Raw genomic sequence first — 22,283 nt, 5'->3', positions numbered from 1 at the left:
GAAGTGAGGTCTTAGGTGTGGGGAAGCAGTATTTAGGCCCAGCTAATCTGGGAGGTGTGCGTAGGAAACCAGGAACTGGGGGTACAGCGTGTGAACCCCAGACTAAATTATTCTAGTCAAGCAAGGAAGTTGCCTGTTTAATTGGCTCTCTCCTAAGTCAGGTAGGAGAGTGTCCCACTAGCCCTGCTGCCCTTTCAAATCAACAACTGTTACACAACGGGGGTGGAAAATGCAGTGCAGAGACAATATTACATGTTTTGAGCATGACTGAAAACTGGCACATGAGTATTTATAAAAAAGTATAGAATTTTCTCAGTTAAAGCTGATAACTTATTGTAGCTAGTCAGATCACATAGATGGCGTGATTCATAAAAACACAAAGCAACCAAACCCTTGCAAATACCCTAAGATGTTCAGAGCTATAAAAAACTTTCCACAGTTAACCGAAACCACTTGTTTAAACTGTTGTGTAAAGCTTTTTCTGAAGAACTGAACTTTTTAAATGAGGTGGTCAAGTGGGCAGGGCAGTGTTCACAGACCCCATTGGCTGCTCTGTGGTCCAATCAGAGACAACCCTTTCATCCTACAGGAGCAAATCAGAATCCATTCCCTGCCTTGTGTAATAGGGGAGCTGCCAGGGGACACGAGTCCTGTAAATAGCTGGTGTTTAAGGAACAGTGTTTTGATCTGGAGATACTTCTCTAGACAACACAGATAAGTGTTAAAGATTCTTTCTGAAAGTCTACTGTTCCAGGAAACAAGGGCCCCAGCATTCTTATGTAAACAACAAAAGAAAAGATCTTTGAGAAACACTGAGGAAAACCAGAGCATTCCATTTAAACTGTGCTGTTATGCAGCATTAGTGTCTAACTGGATGATGCACAGCACAACAGAGCTTGGCAATTTCATTCAAGTTGTAGCTTCCCTCCAGATTTCAGCTAGGAGCAATGCCATTCCTGTGTATGACAAGCTCCCCACGACAGACCTACAGAACGAGCATGCAGCATATTTGCCGCATTCTCTACCTTGCCACCAGAAGAATAATTTTAGCTTTGAAGCCGCTACATGATAGGAGTTTAAAACATTAACATGTTTCTGTAAGATGATATAACAGCCACCCTGTGAAATGGGATCTCTGTCTGAAGGGTCAGCCAACACCCCCATCTAGTGGACAAACAAGCTACTGCAGAAATTTCCCCAAGGTCCATGTTCCCTGAACATTGCTTAGAAACTTTGTTTATAAGACTGTAAATTGGGGGGTTTCCAAACCCTGGTACTGGAGAGGCTCTCCTGAATTGGGGGTCTCCTGCCCTGCCTGGGGAGCCCCAGTTCAGTTAGTCTTACAGGTCATCCTAAATCACCATCTTAGAGATTGTAAAGACTGCAAACCCCTTGGAGGTTACTGAGTGATTAAGCACATTTGCTTAGTTAAGGCAGCCCTTGAGGGATGAAGAGTCTTCAGATTGTCTGAGATTATCACTATTTTACTCAACAAATCTTTGAAATGTTAAAGTGATCACTGTTCGATTGCTCTACTCTGTAGAAGTGATAATGATTGATGATTGGAGAGCCCTGTCGCAAAGGAGTCATCGTCTGCACGCTGCAGAACAAACGTGATCAGCTGGTACCTTTTGCTTATTTGTAAAGTAGCAAGATCATTTTATTTGAAAGACATAAGAAAAACAAAAAACAATCAGGCAGAAAGGAGAATATTTACAGAGTACGGAGTCCCCTGGCTGTGGCAGGTCAGAGGTCAGGACAGCAAGTGAGGAACTCCAGCCACTCAGTCAGGGAAGGCTTCCCCAGGGGAGGCTGGGGGAAAGCAAAGGAACAGCACTTAACTAACTGAACTCACTGAGTCCACTGTTAACTTTATGTTCCACGTTACAGATTTAAAACTGAGGGTTTGTAATCACACCTGAAAAACGTTCACAAATTGAATATAGTAAGACCCAGAATTGCCCAACAGATGCAGTGGTTTGTTTTGTGAGACACAGTACCTACCCTTTAAGTGCAAGGTTAAAAGGCATTGTCCTACTACTGACAGTTTAAACTGCTGTACAGCACTAACATATTTCCCATGGAGCTAACATTTGTAATACTGGTCAGTTTTGTGCAGATGCTTTGGCTCATCTGTATGGTATTAAACAGCAGCTCACCTGTAGTCCTGCGATGTTGAGAGACTGGGCCCCCCCCTGGACTGACACCAGCTGGACCCGCCCACTGGTGGGGTACCCCTCTTCTACAGACAGCGTGCACACGATGGAAGCCGTCTTCAGGAACACCAGCTTCCTCTCCGCAGGCCGCCAGTCGATCGCAAATCTGTGGAGACCCACAGGGCAGAGCCTGGTTCACTCTCTGAGACAGCGCCTCCTACAGGCCTGAAGGCCCATCAGTGACTACTTGACCAAGCCTCGTTATTTTCAGAGAGAATTCGATTTGTAACCGTTCTCCCTGGGGGAAAGGCGTTGGACAAAAGCAAAGAGCAGAAAGGCAGGCGAAACGTGCGTCTGTCTGACCTGGAGTGCAGGCGCTGTATCTCGGCCAGGAGGGAGCCCTGCTCCACATAGAGCTGCATCACCTCCAGCAGAGCGGACCTCGCGTCTTGGAGGGGACGCCGGGACGACACGTCCTCCAGCAGACTCCTGCCTGCTGAGGACAGCTGCGCACACAGAGGGAGAAGGGAGAGGAGGTCTGGAAATGCCAGGATATGAAAAGAACCCAACAATACACCCCCCCTCCCACCACTCTTCCTGTACAGTACTAAACTCAAACTCGCAGCCTTGGCACATACACATGGACGATACCTCCGAGACAAGACACTAGGAAAAAGGACAGCTTGGCCTCGTGCAGCATGCAGGGTCAGACACATACGGTCAGGAATTCAAGATGGATATTTAGACCAGGCGTGTGAAAAACTGGCTGTTCCTCGAGGTCTTCCAGGAAGGGATCATTAGAACATGCAGGAGAGTCCCTATCTGTGCACGCTGGAGACCAGACGGGCACAGAACAGCTCAGACACGAACGTGCTCCTGTGCTGCCCCGTGTGATCACACGAAAAAACACCCGTTATAAAAACTTGCAGCTGTTCAGAACGGGGGGGGGTGGGACTTGGCTACCTGCAGAGTGAAGAGGTCATCGGAGGTCCAGCGCAGAGAGAGCGATAAGGGCAGCAGATCCAGGGAGGGGCAGAGCAGCCTGGGATTGAGCTCCACGTGCAGCTCCCGCTCGCGCACGGACAGCACGCGCACGCCGCTCAGCCCGTCCAGTCGCTGCAACTCCAGCTGCAGCCTGGGGAGACAGGGGCGCAGTGGGGGGGGGGGCAGGGAAGGGCAAAGGGAAGAGCAGGAACAAAGCAACAGGGTAAACAGGATGGTTGGGGAGAGCAAGTATAAAAGTTAACCTTGCAACAACTACAGCACGATCGCAAGTGAGCGTCTCTCTGCTACCGTAAGCTGTCCCGACGTCAGTCACCACGTTAAGGACACAGCAGATGAAGGGGAACCCTCTGAGAGCTCGGGGACCGGCAGGCCGGCTCTGACCTGCTGTGCGTGCGGCTCCAGGTGTCCAGACTCTGCTGGGCGCCGCTCAGCTGGGCCTGCAGCTCGGACACGCGCTGCCCGCTGAGCTGCAGGCCGTGCCTCCCGCGCTCCAGGGCCGCCTCCAGCTCCTGCACCCGGGCGCAGACCCTCTCGGCCCGCTCCTGTCACGGCACGGCACAGGGGGAGAGGGGTCAGAACCGAGCCCGAGGACCGGCTGCAGCAGAAAACAGGGCGACACGGAGAAGGGACCCTACCTACCCTGGCCTTCTGCTGTTTTCCTGCTTTGATTCGCTGTTTTTCTTTGCATTCCTCCTTCTGGGGGAAAAAAAAAATTCAGCACAAAGTCAAAGACATGTGCGCTCAGATAAAACCGGGGCTGGTGGGGTCGCTGGCGAAGCAGCTGCTGCTCCATAAGAATGCATTTTTTGTGCAAGGGGCTGAATCAGGGGTTGGAATCAGATGCTGTTCTGGAAAGTTCTCGAGAAAGAAATGAGATCACCACCTGCTGCTCCAGCAGCAGCAATGCACTTCAGGGCCTGTTCCAGTTCTTCCTCAGCTGAGGAAGGGTGGGGCCAGACAGGGGGGGTTAATACACGTCACGGGAAAGCTTGAGGACTCATGGTTATTGGATCAATAATCACTCCCAAGTCATACGCAGCATGAACCACAACACTGGTCAAATATTTTGATTTTCGGTTCTATTGGCGTGATTTTCTACTAAGAACATGACTACTGCTTGCAGGGTGAAATTCAGATGGAGAGGATCATCCCCGTTCGCCAGACAGGAGGCAGTAAAGACCTGTCTGTCGCTCGGGACTCAGGGGCTGGCGGAGGGTGTGGCGCCCCACCTTCTGCTCCAGTGTGTGCAGCAGCTGGCACAGCGCCTCCTTCCTGGCCAGGACCTCGTCTACCTTCTCCTTGAAGACAGTGATCAAGGACTCCACCTCCTGGATCTCGTCCTTGTACTGAGATTTAAGTGCCTTCCATTGGTCACGATCCTCTGTTCCTACAGACACAGGCGGGGACACAGTCAGAGACAAGGACAGACATGCACTGACACAGACAATCACAGACAGACACAGAGACACACACAGACAGACACAGACAATCGCAGACAGACACAGAGACACACACAGACAATCACAGACAGACACCAACAATTGCAGATACACACAAAGACAATCGCAGACAAAGAGGCACACACACTCACAGAAAATCACAGACAGACAGAGACACTCACAGACACACAGACAGATAATTGCAGACAGACACAGAGACACACAGACAATCGCAGACAGACACAGAGGCACACAGATTGTCACAGAGACACAGAGAGACACACAATCACAGACAATCGCAGTCAGACACAGAGACACATACAGACAGAGACACAGAGACGCACTGACAATCACAGACACAGAGACACACAGACAATCGCTGAAACAAACAGAGACAGACACACACAGAAGGTTCATAGCAACACAACTCTTAGGGATCACAGCTGCCCAGTTTTCCTCCAAGAGATCCACAACAGTAAACACACAGTCACAGCCCTAGAGTACAGTGAGCAAGTGAAGAGTGTTTGAGTGGGACAGAGAGTGAGAGGGGGGTGCCTCTGCTGTAATGTGTGAGACACAGGGTCCTACATTGCCAGCGAAGTCAGTGCCTCTTGCCTGTGTCCACGCTGCTGCGGCCTTCTGACAGGGTGGACGTGTCCAGCGTCTCCAGCAGAGAGAGCAAGGAGTCGAGCACCCAGAGCTGGCGGACCAGCACCTTGTGTTTCTCCCGGCTGTCCTGCAGACTCGCGGAGAGGGAATAACACCAACGGGACACGGGAACACCGAGGGGGAGAAACAGGACAGAATAAAGGAGGAGAGAGAAAAAAAGATTTGGATCACAGTATAAATATCTATGACAATATATGAGTATTCTGGAGTTATTGTATAAATTTAAACTCCAGAAAACCCATATACTATAAACTCCAGAAAGTCATCTTAAAAATACACAACCCCAGAAAGATGAGCTTCATAAAAATAAACCTTGAATCTCAGCCTCATGACAGATGTGTCCTTTTTGTAACGTTAAGGAACTTTTTTCTCCAAATCAGAAAGACTAATGAACAACTGTGCTCGTTTGCAAAGGTGCCATACTGACACCAACAGTTGTAGGTGTCTCCAGATTGAAGAGACAGAACTGACAGACAGGAAAAACCAAGTTAGTAAAAACGCTTGCTGGTTACAAAATCCACAGCAATACAACAGCACACCTTTGTGCAATATATGCCAGGGACCTGTGCAACACATTTTTATTTAAATTGTGCAATACAACTTTTTGTGTACTGTTCTGGTTTGTTCTTTGTGTGTTCTGGACTGTGAGTAGGTCTTCTTAGTGCACTTCTCACTGTACTGATTGAATTGTACGTATTGTATTATTATTATTGTATCATTCGTTACACTGTTGCTGTGTTAAGCTGCTGTTGCACTGGAATTTCCCTCACGGGATCAATAAAGTATCTATCTTTCTCCTCTAACAACTGAGAGCGAAAAGGATCAAGAGGGACAGGGATTCTGCAGGAACAGGAGCCGAACGCAGGGGTCGGGGGGAGGTCAGACAGGCTCCACTCACCATCAGGAAGGGCACCTTCACGGACGCAGGCAGCTCCAGCTCGTCCTGCCTGACCAGCTCGGGGAGCGCATCGCTGAGAGCCGCCTCACATTGCTGCAGCACCCTGGGGAGCAGAGGCGAACGCCCCGACTTCACTGCTTACTCCAGCACACATCTCAGGGGCTTCCAGTCCTGATCCCAGGGGAGCCCTGAGTCGGCCGGCATGCATGTCCCCTGAGCCCAGAATCACCACTCATATCTGCTGCCTGGATCTGGCTGCTCCATCAGACTTTATTTTAGCACATTTCCAACAATCTCAGCATTCACAACAGCTCTCCTTTACTAACGAAGTACATCCTCCCTTATTTCTGAACACACACAAGGGGGAAGGAGAACGTTTCTCACCCTCCCACGCTGAGTGAGTGCTTTTCTTTTTTCCTTTTGCTTCAGTACAATTGGTCACATTTCAGCTGACACATGGGAATGAGGGCAGCTCAGGCCCTAAGTAACTAGTGAAGGGTTGACATCAGGTACAGAACCCATTCAGCTTTTTAACAGCTGTAAGCAAATTTAACGAAGGCCTCAAACCGAAATTAAAACCAGAGGACGCAGGGGTCTCCCAGGGCCAGGACTGAAAACCCCAAGTATGTGACAGAAGAATCTAGCCATATCGCATTGTATGCGGACCCAGGGGGGATCCCCATTACCTGTAAAGCGCTTTGAGTGGAGTGTCCAGAAAAGTGCTACATAAGTGTAAGCAATAATAATAATAATAATAATAATAATTGCTTATACTTATATAGAGCTTTTCTGGACACTCCACTCAAAGCGCTTTACAGGTAATGGGGATCCCCTCCACCACCACCAGTGTGCAGCCCCACCTGGATGATGTGACGGCAGCCATAGTGCGCCAGAACGCTCCCCACACATCAGCTATTAGTGGGGAGGAGAGCAGAGGGATGAAGCCAATTAATAGCCAATTCATTATTATTATTATAAACCAGGTTTCAGGATGTGGAGAAGCAGACAAATCCACACAAACATGGAGAACATGCAAACTCCCAAGGCACCCAAGCCATAACTGTGGTGGACCAATAACCCTGACCCTCACACGTACAGGTGCATCTCTGCCCCTGCTGGCATTCGATCATGGTCCCTCTGGGACTCAGAGTGGACACAGCGCCCCCCCAGACAGTGGCACAGTTCTGGAATGGGCCAGTGCTGAGCTCTGTTACTGTACACTGGCTTCTGTCGTCCATACAGTACAGGTGTCTGGCGACCTGCTCAGACACCGCTGTGATATACTGTGATGAGCGCTGGTGTTTCTTAGTGCCAGCGATGTGCAAAGACAGGCTGGAGAAGGTGCTTACACTTTTTTGCCCTATTATTTACACAGTCCACCATACCTACCACAATAGGTGTAAATACGTATTGTTGTGTCAGACTGTCTTCCGACCTGTATTTTACAGAAGAGGCGACTGGTGTGAGACTTGCGGACGCTTGACGTACAGTAAGGAGTCTCATTACTGCTCAGCGACGCTCACTAAGACGAGATTCAATTCAAAATACTTTATTTATCCCTAAGGAAGGCAATTTAAGGATGCGTGGACAGATAATGGCCTGTGCACTCCGCCATGTGTGCGTAGCCGCGATGTGTTTTGCAGTGTGTTTAGGTTATGCAGTGCAGTAGGGGTGGGGATCTCTGGCACTTCACGATTCGATTTCGATTCAGGGTGCCACGATGCGATCATAAATCGATTCTTGATGCTTCTCGATTTTTTTAAAAATACATCATGATTTTGGGGGGGGGGGCGCTCGCTGAGAGGCCAAATTCAGTCCGTGAGCACATCTCACGTGTAGGACTTTAGCCAGCTGTGCAGCAACAGCCAAGTTAGAGGCGCTGTCAGTCGCCACAACGAAATCTTTCGCCCTGATCCATCGGTGATATAGGCTAACAGTGATATAAGATTCCGTTGCAATGGACGTCCAGGCATCACGGGTTACTGACACCCTATGTGCTTTCTTCAATGATTCTAAACTTGAGGTTTGGTGTCGTTGCAGAGCGTTGGTAGTGCTGTTTCACTAAAGTGACGCCGAGTCGGTTTGTTGTACCTCGGCTCCAGTGTTTGCAACATTAAGCGAAAGCCCGGGTTTTCAACAACGGCGTAGGGGCGTACCTAAGCGCGTTCAGAGGCTTAAAATAAAAGTATGCTTCTTGTCATCGTAGCTTGGTCTAAAACCTCTATTTTTACGCCATTAAACTTAAGTGACCGAAACAGTTCACGACATTCTAATCAGACCCGAATTGTTATCCTCCATATCTCTTGCAACATTTTTAATAATTATTAGAAATGATAAACTTACTGTTTCGCCTGCTCTGCCGCCATTTTACCTTTTCAAAAACCGCCGGTCTGGTGGCGTCAGCGCGAGCTCGCCCCGGGATTGGATACATTTCAGCCAATCAGCGTCGTCAAACCGAGCTGGTGATGACGTCAGAAACCTGCTTGGAGCGCTCGATGCGCCATTTTGAGTGTACAGGCACATCTTTATAAGCAGATACCGACTTTGGGTGCAAAATTTCTGTTTGAAAGAGAGGGTATGAGGGAGTTTGAGTGTGGGTACAGAACTCATGTTCCAATTATGTTTGATTTTTTATCTGTTTGATTGGAAATGTATTTTCCTTGAAGCACTCACAAAGTTAAAAACAATTAAAAAGGTGTGAAACCAGCTGGAAAACGTCCTGAAGTCTAGGAAACAACGGTAAAACATTAAACCGCCAGCAGCCATGTCACCCTGCAACTATCAGCTGGCAGCCCACTGGAGCTCAGCAGGTGTGAGTCTGGCCAGTAGATAGATGGGAGATTTGTTAGTGGGGCCAGCAGGAGGCGCTCACCCAGCAGTATGTGTGGGTCCTAATGCCCCAGTATAGTGACAGGGTCACTATACTAGAAAAAGGCACCATCCTTTGGATGAAATGGAAAAACCGAGGTCCTGACTCTCTGGTCATTAAAAATCCCAGGGCGTTTCTCAAATAGAGTAGGGGTGTAACCCCGGCGTCCTGGCGCTTACCAATCATGGCCTCCTAATAATCCCCCTCTCTGAACTGGCTTCATTACTCTGCTCTCCTCCCCTGTGTGGGGAGAGTACTGGCGCATCATCCAGGTGGGGCTGCACACTGGTGGTGGTGGTGGAGGGGATCCCCATTACCTGTAAAGCGCTTTGAGTGGAGTGTCCAGGAAAGTGCTGTATAAGTATAAGGAATTCGTAGTAAACACTGTGGCAAACTACACTATGCGCGACCCAAACGCGAAAACACACAATACACTTTCACCCGTCCCATGTTCCCATTTTGAAAGTGACCGAGAAGAAATGACTTAGTTTTACTCAAGAACATTGTTTGGAAGGACTGGGAGTCACAGAACGGTGTTCAGTGGGAGAGTGCAACGTGTTCCACATGTGGGGAAGTGTCTTGAGTGTCTGATAGAATACTGGCCTCTGGCCCACCATGTCTCTGTCAGAGAAGATGATGAGGGGGCGTTAGGGGTGATGTCGTTCCCCTGAGATTCTGCAGTGTGAGTTTGGTTTTTGCTTTTCACCTTGCAAAGTACATTAACTATAAACAAAGAGTACCTCCACTATATACAGATAATCTGTACCGCAGTTACATTTTGAGGTTTTTAACATTTGTGTGCTGTTTATTCTAAATACAGTACCGAGACCTTTATCTTAAAGTAGCACTTAAAACGGATTCCTCTTTCCTTAAGGACAAATAGTTACACAACCACAGTGTAGCAAACTAAGTCCATATTATGATGTTCAAGCCTTGTTAAGATTCCAAGATCTATACTATAAGATGCCACACACTGTTACAATTGAATACAGAAACTGAGCCAGGCCTACTGACTCATCTAGGGTCCAGTAACATTCCATAGGCACACACAGGGTTAGTTTTCCCAGAAGCGTATCTTTGGACTGCAGGCGGAAAGCAGAAGAACAAGGGGAAACCCGTTTCCACGGGGAGAACATACAAACTCCACGCAGACAGCAGGCAAAGTCCGGAATTGAACCCGGGACCCAGAGCGCTGTGCCACCCCTCCCATGACCATATCAGCCTAATGAACCCAGTGCTTCCATGCTGCTCAGGCGCCTGTTTTGGGCCAGAATGAGCAAGACGGCAATGTGTTCTGGACCTGCAGTGGCCCAGCCTTGGCCTGCTGTCAAGGATGGATGGTCAGCCAGCCTGCAGGCCGCAGGGATCAGGTGTGTCGTGTTGTGTAGTGGTGTTGTTGAGTTACCGCCGCGCAGCCAGTGCGCGCCTGTGTGCGTTTCATCAGCAGATGTCAAGGAAAACACACCGGGACGCAGACTTCCGTTTTCTCTTCTTTTAATAACACATTCATTTCTATGCTGTTTGTTTACAAGGAGTTAAAAAGTGTTGATAAACTAAAACAAAGGGGTATAAGTCCAGAGATGGCATGAGAGGAGGGAGGAAAACACACCACTGCGTTCTCACCTCCTCACTATCAATCTTTCAGTGGATCTTTTTAAATTAAATTTTCAGGTAAGAACATCATGCTGCTTTGAAAACAATCTGCAGAATATTAGTCTCGCAGTTCACAGAGAAAGAATCAAATGCATCCAAACACAAGAATTACAATCTCATGTCACAATGTTAAAAGCAATTCGAAAACCATCAAAACAAGGATCTGAGGTTAAACTTAAAAAGAGTCTAATGAGGAACTGAGTAATTTAAAAAAAAGGAAATGAAACAGTTCTCTTTAAAAAGGTTTTCTAATTTTATTCTCTTTTTAAAAATCTTTGAAAACAATTACTATCAATGAAGAAAAAATCATCTTTGGAAGAAGTATTTTTTAGACTATAAACTACAGTATATGGAAATACCACTACCCAGTTTTTATTAGTTGTTTTTGTAAATTTTATTTTTTTTATTTTTCGTTTTTGTGGTTTTTTTTTGCTATTTATCCTAAGAGGTAGATCAACAACAACAACAAAAAAAAAATCCCATGGTTACGGATATCATGCCCCTTGATTTGAGGAGCAGGGACAGAGCAAACAGGATGGGGGGGTGGGGGGTGGGGGGGCAGGATTTAGGAGGCAGGGATGCTGAAAACGCCAGCGAATCGCTGTGGGGCAAGAGACTACTGGTCTGAAGACGGTCTGCTGCCCGTCTTTCACATGCAATCCTGTATTCCAATACCAAATATGACTCTGCATGGGAGGGATACAGGAATCTGACTTCCTGAGGTCCTTACTTCGTGGGCTTATACAGTAACAGATATATCATATGTATTTTTGGACGTGTTCTAAAACATGCAGTTTGCACGTCAGCAATTCAACGGTTTTTCTTTACTGCAGTTTTACTGTCTCTATGAACGACACATTACTAATGTATTGTAGCTGAACACGATGTTGAGGCATCAAGCTACTGTTCAGTTTCGAATAGCCAGAGCTCTGCCTCAACCCATTTGATCTGCTCAACACAGGAGGACTATGAACTGCAAGATGCATATTTTAATCAAAAGCCCAACTACAGTTTTTGCAAGTCAATGTCGCAGTTCATTTCGTGAGATCGACTTGCCCGTCCTGTGTTCCCTCCTCAGCTTCGCTCCTCCCCCACAGCGCCTCCTACAGGGCCGACTCCTCCCCAGGACACCAAGATCCCTCCCCCCCACACTGCCTCCATTCCAAACCCATCAGTCCTTACAGCCCCCCCGGCCCACCTCCCCCTGCTTCTTACAGTCCCCACTCCCGAGCCGGAGAGGTAACAACTTAAAAATTAAAAAAAATAAATTAAAAAAGGATGTACTGTAACACGTAACAGCAAGGAAGTTCCTGCTCCGTGTTCTGCCCTGCTGGAAAGAATCTTATGGCTAAGAGATGAGGTAGCGTTCCTAGTTATGTGTTCTGTAGCACCTATCCAATGTCAGTCGTCTGAGAGGGTGAAATGCTGTGCCCAGCTTAGATTCTGCGTTTGTGTAACTCTGTGTTCTTCACTAGTGTCTTCACCCAGCAGTGAGCACGTTACCTACACTGCCGAGAGCCACTGTTGTTCTGTCAAAACCTCCCCAAGTTCTCTCTGGGACCAACTCACCCGGAGTCCCACAGCTCCCCCCCGAGAGGCACCCAACCAGGAGCTAGGCTTCAAACAAGACACTCGCCCTCTGGCCTGCGTCCTTGTTAAAGGAGCAACTTCCTCCCCCGCAAAACCTCTGCACCCCCCTTCTTGAGAGCACGGGGTTGCCGGTTCGAATCCCTGTTTGGGGGGAGTGGGGCTGCTGTCGCCACGAGCAGTGGGGTGACTGGTTCACAGCCCGCGTGCCTGCCTGCCGCGTCACGTCCAGTGGCGGTTTTTAATCGAGCGGGGGGCTGTCCGTTCGAACCCTAAGCGAAGTTCGCCCCCCCCCCCCCCATCACTGCGACACGAAGATTAGAAAGCGCGGAGCAAGCGCTCCCAACCCCAACCGCTCCCGATTTCTGCAGCGTGGAAACAAACAAATGTAGCTAACAGGTGGAAAACCCCTCTTTTCCCAAAAACCCCACTAAAAGCAAAGAGGGAACTTTTCCTCTCGGTGGTCGGTGGAGCTGTGAACTTAGTAAGAGCCGAGGAAACGGCAGGTCGATCGCAGAGAACTGTACCACCTGCTGCAGTACCAGTTCCAGATCACGCTGCTCTGAAATAATAATCGCCAACAACGCAATGAAAGAAAAGGCCCATGACCATTCGGACTGGATCTGGGAATCTCGACAGTAACAAAGTGCCAGGGGCTTTTCAGTTGGCTGATGGTTCATTTTTGTTAGCTTTCACTATGTCCTGTACGGAACTTTTTTTTCAAATCATTTTAACATCCCTTCAAAGTGAATTCTATAAAAAGGTATGCAAATGTACGTGACTCCTCAAGTAAACCAGAGGATTGAATATTCTCTATTCGTCTAGTAAAGGTTATCTTTTATCTGCACATTGTTTGGCACTTTTAAACAATTATGGATTGTTAGTAAGTCATTTGTTAAGCAGTTACGGAGATCTGTGCATCTTAAAATATCCAACCTGTCCAAACAAAAGTCATTTAAAATAATAATAATGATGATAATAATAGAAGTGATCAGAGAGAGACCAGAGATGGGATTATTAATAGACCCCAGCTGGTGTTCCAACTCCTGAAATAACTGACCCAGAACGAAACCAAAAAACAAAACAAAACCGTGTATATATACACAAATCCTCTATCTTGCCCACTGCGTTCCAGAAAGAAGGTTTTAGAAATCCAGAAGTCAGGCAGTAAACGCTCCTTGTGTGACTAAGAGGGTGTACTCGTGCATCAGTCTGTCTATGTTCCCTGCGAGAAGCTCTCCCTGCTGGGAAAATCCGACCCAAAGCACGGTTTTCCAGGACAATCCGTCACTCTCCTGAAGCTCTCAGGGATGAAGCGATTGGACTTTTTTATACTGAGGTTTCTTTTGCAGCACATCTCTGTGCAACTAACAGATCGGCAGTACAGACAAAACCACAGAGAAATAAGGGAACTCCCCCACCAGCTACAGATCAGTCCGAAGTCACCAGCAGTGTAAGCTCTCTCGCTGTCCTGTTGTTCCTGGGACACACAAGGGACCCCCCAGCACCCTCCCCCCCTTCAGAACCCACGTCTGGGCCATCTATTTGAGTTCTAGAACCCTGTTTTTCAAGTCCTTTTTCTCCCCCCCCCCCCCCACCCCCACATTTTGGTTCATGAAACAGTAAGTAACCAGATGTCATGTCCAAAAAAAAAAATACATGCTTGCTGTTAAACAAAGGTAGCAACGAAAACAAAATTAAAAAATAAAATTAAAACAAAAAAGAAAGGCCGCAGTCTGAATAAATGAGTTTGCCTTGGAGTCTGTGAACAGAGCCCTATGGATTTCAAGGGACAGAAACTCTTCTAAAACATACTGTTCTGTTCGACACACAGATTATAAAGTTTACATCATACAGGTTGCCTGCAGGGAAAAGGCAGTGCTCATACAGGCAGGTTCTGGAGAACTTTGCTGATTTTAAGAGATATGAGACTAACAAGCACCATTTCTGCAGAATACAAATTGCACAACTTCTGACAGCAGTTTCACGTCATCAAAACAGGCACCAAAGCACCTCAGCATAAGCTTTCACTACAGAAATGTTCTTAAACATGTAATAACAGTAAGACTGGCCAAAAAAGCATGTACAATTATTGTTGTTTTCATTTGGTCTGGTTTAGAAAACTTTTTTTTTTAGAAAAACTTACAGACCATGAATCCAGCCCAGCTCTTTTTTGGGTTAGACGAGCGTCTGTGCAGTACCTTCAGAGGTGAGCTAACCATTAACCATAATTAGATGGTTAACTGGTTAACCAGTCCGAAAGTGTCCAGGCTGACTGCCTGTTTTTATCTCAGCCAGCGCCCTGCTGTAACTGGGAACTTGTTTTCGACCCAAACCTGCCTGTACAAAGTCCTGCCCGAACTGAAATTCATGGACAGGGGGAGGCGGCAGTATTTTTGCAAAAGGTTGTAGCCCCTTGTCTGTCCGGCGCCCCTGTACCACAGTTTGGTGGTGCAAGATGGCATTCTCAAACATCGACAACAGGCTGCTTGCTTTTTTAGAATTTCATGATCGGTTTTGAACCTGTGGGCACCTTACTGGCGCCGACACAAGCGGGTCGTGCCTGTTGCCTTGGCTGTGTGCGACACACACTCAGACAGGGCTGCGTTTCTGCCCGACAGCTGGATACGGGGCCATACAGAGACAGCAGGGCGCCTCGCCCTTCACGCAGACATGGGGCAACAACGTTTTGCCCACATACAGACGCCTGGGCTGTAACACCCAGCACAAAGGAAAAGGAGAAACTGTCCCTCTGGGAAAAATGTGGAGACGCAAACCGGGATAGATCAGCTGTGGATCACGGGGGCAGCAGCTGTCGGAGCCGTGAAGCAGCGGATGGACTCCGAGACCAGTCGGTCTTTGTATCTTTCCTTTTTTTCCATTTTTTATCCATTTTTTTAATTTAAAAAATACAAAACTTTTTTTTCTTCTCTTCTTCTTTCAGCTGCTCCATTACATTTTATATACAGGTTTAATCTATTTAATTTATTTTTCTTTAAATTTCTGTAGTTTGCTCCCATTTTGACCCCCCTCCCTCCTCCCTCCCACTCTCCCGGCTCGATTTCATTTACATAAAAAACTAGCACTAAACCGGGACCAGAGTTTCTCTTTCTACTTTTTTTTTTCTCCTACCCTTGTTGTCTTTCTTCAAAAGATTTATTCATTACAGGAAAAAAAAAGAACAAAAACAAAAAATCGTCAGGAGGGGAGAACAGATGAAGGGATCTGGCAGCCGGCACCTATGCGAAAAATATTTCTTTAGACTTTGACCTGTAAGGGTCACCCTAGCCTTCAGGTGACTTGACCTCAGTGCAGACATGGAAACTCTCACCGAGGCAGGAGAGGTGGACAGTTCTGTGGCCCAATTTAGAGGTGGACAGTTCTGTGGCCCAATGGAGAGATGGACAGCACTGTGGCCCAATTTAGAGGTGGACAGGACAGTGGCCCAATTTAGAGGTGGCCAGTACCCCGGCCCAAAGGAGAGATGGACAGTACTGTGACCCAAGGTGACTCAAGACGGACAAGACAGTGGCCCACTGAGTCCCCTTATCGCCTGGAATGGATCAGCCACCTTTAGGTCCTCCGGCCACAAGCTGTTTCTCTTCTCTATTCGCAGTGCTGAGGCTGTCAAGCACCTGAACACAGCTGCAGCATCTGAAGAGCAGGAGAGCTGGAGGGACGACACCAACTTCATCACAGCAGGTGCTGTTTCTATTAGGCACAGTCCAAACTGTTGGGTCGCGACGTTTCTCTTAATTCAACTTATCTGGCAGATATCTGCAAGTTACGCTCATCCTACATGTTCTCCTGTTCGCCGAAATTCCTGAAGTGCCTCTGTAGAAGGCATTCATTAAATGGTTAATTGACTCAGTGTTAATTAACACCGAAAGACAGCAGCTCTTTCATCCATTTTCCCCGCTGACAAAGACATTGATTTTAAAAATCAAATCAAACACATCAGAAGAAGCCAGAGGAAAGTACAAATCTTACAGCAAGCCCTCAAATATCCGTGTATTATTTTAAGTCAGTAATCCATGCCGAACGATGTTCGTTGAACTGGAATCGTTAACATTAGCGCCCGGTTTCGTACCAGTCTGGACTGATTTTCCTTTCCACTTCTGCTCCACTGGCTTATTCTGATGAACTTGTACACACAAAAAAAAAAAAACAAAGCAACAATGACAACACCTCCCCCCCCACCCCCAAAAAAAAACAAAAAATACTTCTTTTTCTTAAAAAAATAAAATATTCAAGACTATCAGCTTTATATAAAACACCAGCAAGCAAAAAAAAAAAGTCAGAAACGAACACTGAGGTAACGACACCCTGAGGTATAGGATTGTTCAGTCTCGTTGTCGCAACGTTCCTGCTTGCCTCTCGGGGGCGCTGTCGGGCAGGAGCGTGCGAGGCAGCGCGGCCGGGGGGCAGAGCCGGCGGCGCCCACATCCCCTCAGCTTCACAGGAAATCCAAAGCCGGCCACCCACCCAGAGCCGGGCCGCGCGGCGGTGCCTTTCTGGAGCCAGCAGGGCTACGGTGTGGCGTCCAGGTGTGGTCACGTGACGGGTAAGCGCTCAGCAGCTCTGGGACCGCCACGGCGGCTGTGGGCCCGGGCAGCACCCTGCGCCGACAGGCTGGCAGAGCTGGCCAAACTGCACAGAGGAGACTACCAAGGGCCTCCGTCTGAAGAAGGCAGAGGTGGAAGTGCGTTTAAGGCCGAGAGCGGGAGGCACTACTTTACACAAAGGAGTGTGGGAGCATGGAACAAACTGCCACACCGTTGAAGCCGATACCCAGGCTTCCTTCAGCGAACAACTGGATCCGTTGTTCCCCATTATCAATCAGCTGCTAAAGACCAGGCAGGATTAATGGGATGGGTGGCCTGCTCACGTGTTTAACCCCAAACGAAGCAAAAGGACTCCAGGACCTAATGCCCAAATTATTCAGGGTCCCAGCCTCCCGATCTCTTCATCTAACCAGAAACGCGGAGGCGTTAACCTGCACAGTGGGGAATATTCTCCTTTGACCTCCATTATGGACTTGCTCTTGCCTTCTGGTAATTCACTGGAGACAGGAAGACGGACAGATCACCCTGCACACCCCTTCTTGATTTCTGCGTTAGAGGCAGGCAGCTGCAGCCCCTTGCTGCCTGTCAGGACAGCCGGACTGTGGCGGGGCCAGCTGGTCACCCAGCGACACCGACAGCAGCAGCATGAGCGCCAGCCGCGCAGGGGGGTGAGGGCAGGGGGCGCCGGCATGCCCGGAGGGGAACACCAGTCCCGCGCTGTGCGTGACCTGTCCAGCCTGCCCCTACGGCCTGTGTGCAGCTGCCCTGGGGGTAAAGGCCAGCTGCTTCCAGGTTTTGGTGAGCCAGCAAAACCCAGTCTCCGCCATCACCTTGAAGCCTCTAAATGCGGCCATGCTGTCCGGGCTGAGCCACAGCGTTTGGGGATACTGCTCCTCTGAGCTGCAGTCGCTGTTCTGCAGAAAAGACACCGCCTGTACCTCCCAATGTCACAGCCAGGGGGCAGCACCTGGTTAACTCATATACAATATATATAATATATATAATATATGCCGTTTGTGTACAGGTCACACATCAACAAAATTGCTGATTTTTAAAAAAGTACTCACAGAACTGGCACCTGCAATACAACTGCAAGGCCACCTGGGACCTGTACAGAACTGTACCCTCTCTGCAGAGGCCGAGCTCGGGCTCCCTGCTTCAAGTCACACAGAAATAAGAGCCAGGGACTAGTTCAGAGAAGCTCCTTCCTGTGCAACTTTAAATGTGCTTCCAACAATCGCATGGAGCATCTTCTTTTCTCATGAAGATTATATTTACAACCTTAAGTTTTTTCTTAAAATTCTTTTCAGTTCTTCTGTCAGGTAATGAAAGGAGCTGTGTTAACCTCTACGGCCATGCCCCCTGTCTCTGATTCGCTAGGGACTGGTCACGTGACACGGTCCGGACCGGGCAGAGGGCACCCAGGCCACGGTGACCTCTGACCTATGACCTCGGGGATGTAACGCCTGCCCTGCTCCCTCCACTGCGTTCCATAAGTTTCCTCTCTTTATATAAAATTTATTTTAAAAAACCACCCTTGATAACAAGACTGACTGGAAATGAATACCAATAGCTTTTTACTTTTAATTCTGGAGACTCCAGCAGGCAGGAGCTTCCTTCCTGATTTCTTTTCCTGTGTGTTTTGTTTGCGGCCTCTGCACTGCCCTGCTCGTCTGGCACGGCCTGCCAGCCCTGCCCTGGCTCAGCCCGAGCTGGAGCTGCGCTGCGTTCTTTCCGCGCGCATGTGCGCCAGGAGAACTACTCCCTCACTCCGCTGGTCAGCCAAGCAAACCTCTCCCCATCTTAACCGCTAACTTGTTTGTACTCATTTCGCTCATCTATTCATTTCCAGTCACTCTCACTGGCCTGGCATCTGGTCTCTGTTTTCTATCATTTTGTTTTCCTTTTTTTTCACCGTTTTTCGTATTTTCCCTCTCTCGCTCGGTTTCTCTAGTTACATGCATCTTCCCGTCTCCCGCTGGGTCTGCGCTCCTCACTCTCTGCTGCTCTCCTCCCCGCGGATCGGTCCACGCGGGCGGCTCACTTCCTCCTGAAAGGCTGGGGTCCCTGCGCCGGTGCCTGGGGGGCCCCCTGCTCGGCTGGCGGCTGCTGGGGCGGCCCCTGAGGTGCCCCCGGGCCCCCTTTCTGCTGCTGTTGCTTCACCTGCGTCAGGATGTCCCGGATCTTTCTCTGCGCCAGCTGACGGACACAAACGCACACAGAGCACCGCTGTCAGGGCACAGCGCCGAGCCAGGCAAGAGCAATCAAACCCTTTTTGCTCGGGGCTTGAGCTCTGCGCACAGAGCAACAGGAACGATTTGGCACAAGAGCACAAATTGCAGTATTCCTCAGAAAGCTAATGCCAGTACATTCAAGGGGATCATTAAGTCTTGGTAAATAAATTCATTGACGTTATAGAAAAACTTCACAGATTTGGAATCAAGCACAAAACTGTGGACTTCCGGAAGTACTGTTAAGTCGCCATGTTGTCGCAAACCACTGGTCTTGACACGGGCGAGACTGAGAGCTCACGAGAGTTATGGCGTGAGACGGTCCCCTCCTGCTCACTACTCACAGCGATGACTCGTGTACTGGGGTGTAGGAGTGAGTAAGTACAGGTGGTGCAGCAGAACATTTCACCGCAGAAATGTGCCAACCTGATCTGCGTGCAGAGTTGTATTAAGTTGTAAGTATTTGTTTGGCAAAACCGTATTGAAGTTGAGAGCAGTATTTCTATTGGATTAAAAGACACGTCTTCACAAGCCCGCCTGTTTACAATGTAACAAGGCCGCAACACATCACCAGAGGTCCTGCCACCTCATTCTGAATTGCAGAACATGGCGCTGCGCAGACCTGGACACTTTGTGATGTAAATTGGGGGGTTTTACAAGTTCCAGTGTGCGTTGGAGGTCTGAGTCAGGTGACTCTGAGGGCCTCACCTGGCTGGCGTAGAAGTGGCCGATGATCTTGACGATGACCTGGTCGTTCTCGTCCGGGGTCTGGTCTCGCGGGACCACCACCTCTGCGGCCGTCAGGTTCTGCAGCTCGTTCACCTGGGGAGGGGGGGGGGGCCCTGAGGTTATCAGCCTGCGGGTGCCCCAGCCGTCTGCGTGCACCCTGGCTGATCACCGTACCCAGACTCCCCACACTGCGCCCACTCCCCCAGGCAGGCCCCTGCCTGTCTTACCGTTTTGCCTCCTTTGCCAATCACTCTGCCAGCGGCGCTAGCTGCTACTTTGATGTGCGTCTCCAGTTTCACCTCCTCTTTGGGCCCAAAGAAATTCTCTTCCTTCAGCTTGCCGTAGATCCTGCCCTGGGCCTGAGAGAAGCACAGACGGGTCAGACCAGAGCCAGGACACAGACAGCGCCTGGCTAATCTCAGCCGGATCGGATCTCAGACTCCTCGCGCTCCTGGTCTCTCTCTCTGTCGTGGGGTCATGGGGGCTCAAGCGTTGACCTTTTACCTTGAACTGGGCCTCGGGGGGTCCTGTGATGATCACCATGCGCATCTTGGAGTCTGGCGCTTCAGCAGGAGCGATCTGGGGGGGTCAGACAGGGGGGGGGGTTTGAGTGCCACTGCAGTGTCTCCTCTTACACACATCTTACAGGCAGAGTGGAGCCCGGGCACCAGACACAGGTGTGGAGACTGCACTGCACTGAAAGCACCTGGAGCCCAGGTGGGCGTGTAGGAAGCGCAGCCCTGCCGAAAGGGCGGAGCTGATCTCCTGGAACCTTTCAGAAACAAAACAGCTCCTTGCAGCTGTGACCTTCCGTCTTCGGGACTTCTATTTTGAGGTCCGAAAGGGCAGATTTCCCCCCCCGTGCTGCATTCTGCCGGTCTGGGGTGGCCGAGCGCCTGTGGCTCTGCTCTGCCCAGGCGTCTGCAGCCTCGGTGCTGCAAGGGGAGGAGGGGGGAGGGGGGGGGGGGGCGGGGAGAAGGAAGACCTACATTCACGCCTGCCTGTCCGAGCTGCTCGTCTCCGAAACTCCCAGCAATCTGCAGGCAGGACGCCTCCCACTGGCCGCCCCGTCCACGGGGAACCCCACACCCACTCGGCCCAGCTGGTGGGGAGCCCCAGTCCCACTTGGCCGGAGCTGCTGGCAGCAGGGGACCCCGCACTGACCTTGATGGAGGCTCCGGCGAAGCGGCTCAGCTGCTTGATGTGCTGCCCCTTCTTGCCGATGATGGCGCCTACGGCCTGCGCGGGGATGTACACGTGCACGGTCTCCTGCTCCGGGGCCTGCTGGGAAACACGGGGCGGCAGCGTCACGCAGGGGGTGGGGGGTCACGGCGCAGTGCTTCCTGCCTGCTTCCCCTTCACGAGGACCACATGCACATCCCAAAGCTTCCTGCACAGCTAAAGCATGCACTACCAGGCTGCTGCTGGAAGAGGTGTTATTGGGGCCAGCAGGGGGCGCTCATCCTGCGATCTGTGTGATTCCTAATGGCCCAGTATAGCGACGGGGACACTAGACTGTAAACAGGTGCCGTCCATCGGATGAGACGTAAAACTGAGGTCCTGACTCTCTGTGGTCTTTAAAAATTCCAGGGTGAGTGTAGTGTCTACAAAAGTGCTAAACACGCAAGTGTAAGGAATTATTACCACTACTACTACTACACAGGATCAAATGCATCAAATGTTGTTCAGAACCTCAGATCCCTAAATATTTACCTGGGCACAGACAGGCACAGTAAGAAGTACAAGAGGCTGCCAGGCATGTTGTGCAGCTATATGCACTTCCTGTTCAAATCCTGCTGTCCGGCTGCACAGCGAAGGTCAGCAGGTGCACTTACCCCATAGGAGCCATAGGGGGCGACAGCGGCCGAGTTGCCAGGGGGAGGAGGGGGCATGGCGGAAGAAGGGGGGAACAGCCCCAGGGCGCTGAGGTTCAGCCCGGGGATCAGGTGAGTCTGTTGCTGGAGTGAGAAAGAGAGTGTTAAAACTCGCACCCCCCACGACGCTCGGCGAGAACGCGCCCCCGCCCCCGCTGCGTGCGGCCCCGCGCCCACTCACGTTCATGGCGGCGATGTCGTTGTCGTAGGCCTCCCGCACTTTCTTCATGATCTCCTGCTCCGCCTGGCAGCACGCCTCGATCGAGCCCTTCACCGTGATCGTCCGCTCCGGGTTGTACAGGGTCAGGTCCTGCAGCCTGGGGCACAGGGGCGGGAGAGCAGCGTGAGGGGAGACCGTGAGGGAGAGGAGAGAGAGATAGAGGAGGAGAGCAAGGGAGAGGAGGAAAAGAATGAAGGAGACGAGGAGGTGAATGAGGGAGAGGAGGAAGAGAATGAAGGAGTGGAGAGGGAGGGAGAGGAGGAGGAGAGCGAGGGAGAGATAGAGGTGAATGAGGGAGAGGAGAGCGAAGGAGAGAAGGAGAAGAGCGAGAGAGGAGTGTGAGGGAGAGGAGAGTCAGACAGGTGCAGAGGGAGTCCCTCACGACAGA

General features: G+C 49.9%; 2 protein-coding genes across 3 annotated transcripts in view; both read right to left on the bottom strand.

Moving 5' to 3' along the window:
- Window positions 1-1,636: 1,636 nt before the first annotated feature.
- LOC107079295 (ZW10 interactor) lies at window positions 1,637-8,568 on the bottom strand. The gene is made up of 10 exons (XM_015362253.2): window positions 8,511-8,568; window positions 6,168-6,270; window positions 5,216-5,336; window positions 4,391-4,548; window positions 3,801-3,857; window positions 3,543-3,703; window positions 3,120-3,291; window positions 2,520-2,662; window positions 2,160-2,322; window positions 1,637-1,812 (listed from the first exon to the last, which is right to left on the bottom strand). The coding sequence occupies exons 1-10, from the start codon at window positions 8,531-8,533 to the stop codon at window positions 1,747-1,749; spliced, it is 1,167 nt and encodes a 388-aa protein (XP_015217739.2). The 5' UTR covers window positions 8,534-8,568; the 3' UTR covers window positions 1,637-1,746.
- A 1,945-nt stretch (window positions 8,569-10,513) lies between these two features.
- The window catches only part of igf2bp1 (insulin-like growth factor 2 mRNA binding protein 1), a 54,511-nt gene continuing 42,741 nt past the window's right edge, over window positions 10,514-22,283 (bottom strand). Inside the window, exons 9-15 of one of the 2 annotated variants that reach the window (XM_015362358.2) lie at window positions 21,857-21,992; window positions 21,637-21,759; window positions 20,966-21,085; window positions 20,306-20,380; window positions 20,029-20,160; window positions 19,781-19,894; window positions 10,514-19,040 (exon numbers count right to left, since the gene is read on the bottom strand). In XM_015362358.2, the coding sequence (XP_015217844.1) occupies window positions 18,882-19,040; window positions 19,781-19,894; window positions 20,029-20,160; window positions 20,306-20,380; window positions 20,966-21,085; window positions 21,637-21,759; window positions 21,857-21,992 (859 nt within the window). In that variant the 3' untranslated portion in view covers window positions 10,514-18,881. The remainder of the gene's footprint in view (window positions 19,041-19,780; window positions 19,895-20,028; window positions 20,161-20,305; window positions 20,381-20,965; window positions 21,086-21,636; window positions 21,760-21,856; window positions 21,993-22,283) is intronic. The other variant, XM_006638360.3, reaches the window with a different exon arrangement.

The sequence above is a fragment of the Lepisosteus oculatus genome, chromosome 28 (genome assembly GCF_040954835.1).
Source record: "Lepisosteus oculatus isolate fLepOcu1 chromosome 28, fLepOcu1.hap2, whole genome shotgun sequence".
Classification (NCBI taxonomy): domain Eukaryota; kingdom Metazoa; phylum Chordata; class Actinopteri; order Semionotiformes; family Lepisosteidae; genus Lepisosteus; species Lepisosteus oculatus.
This window is presented reverse-complemented; position numbering and strand designations above follow the sequence as displayed.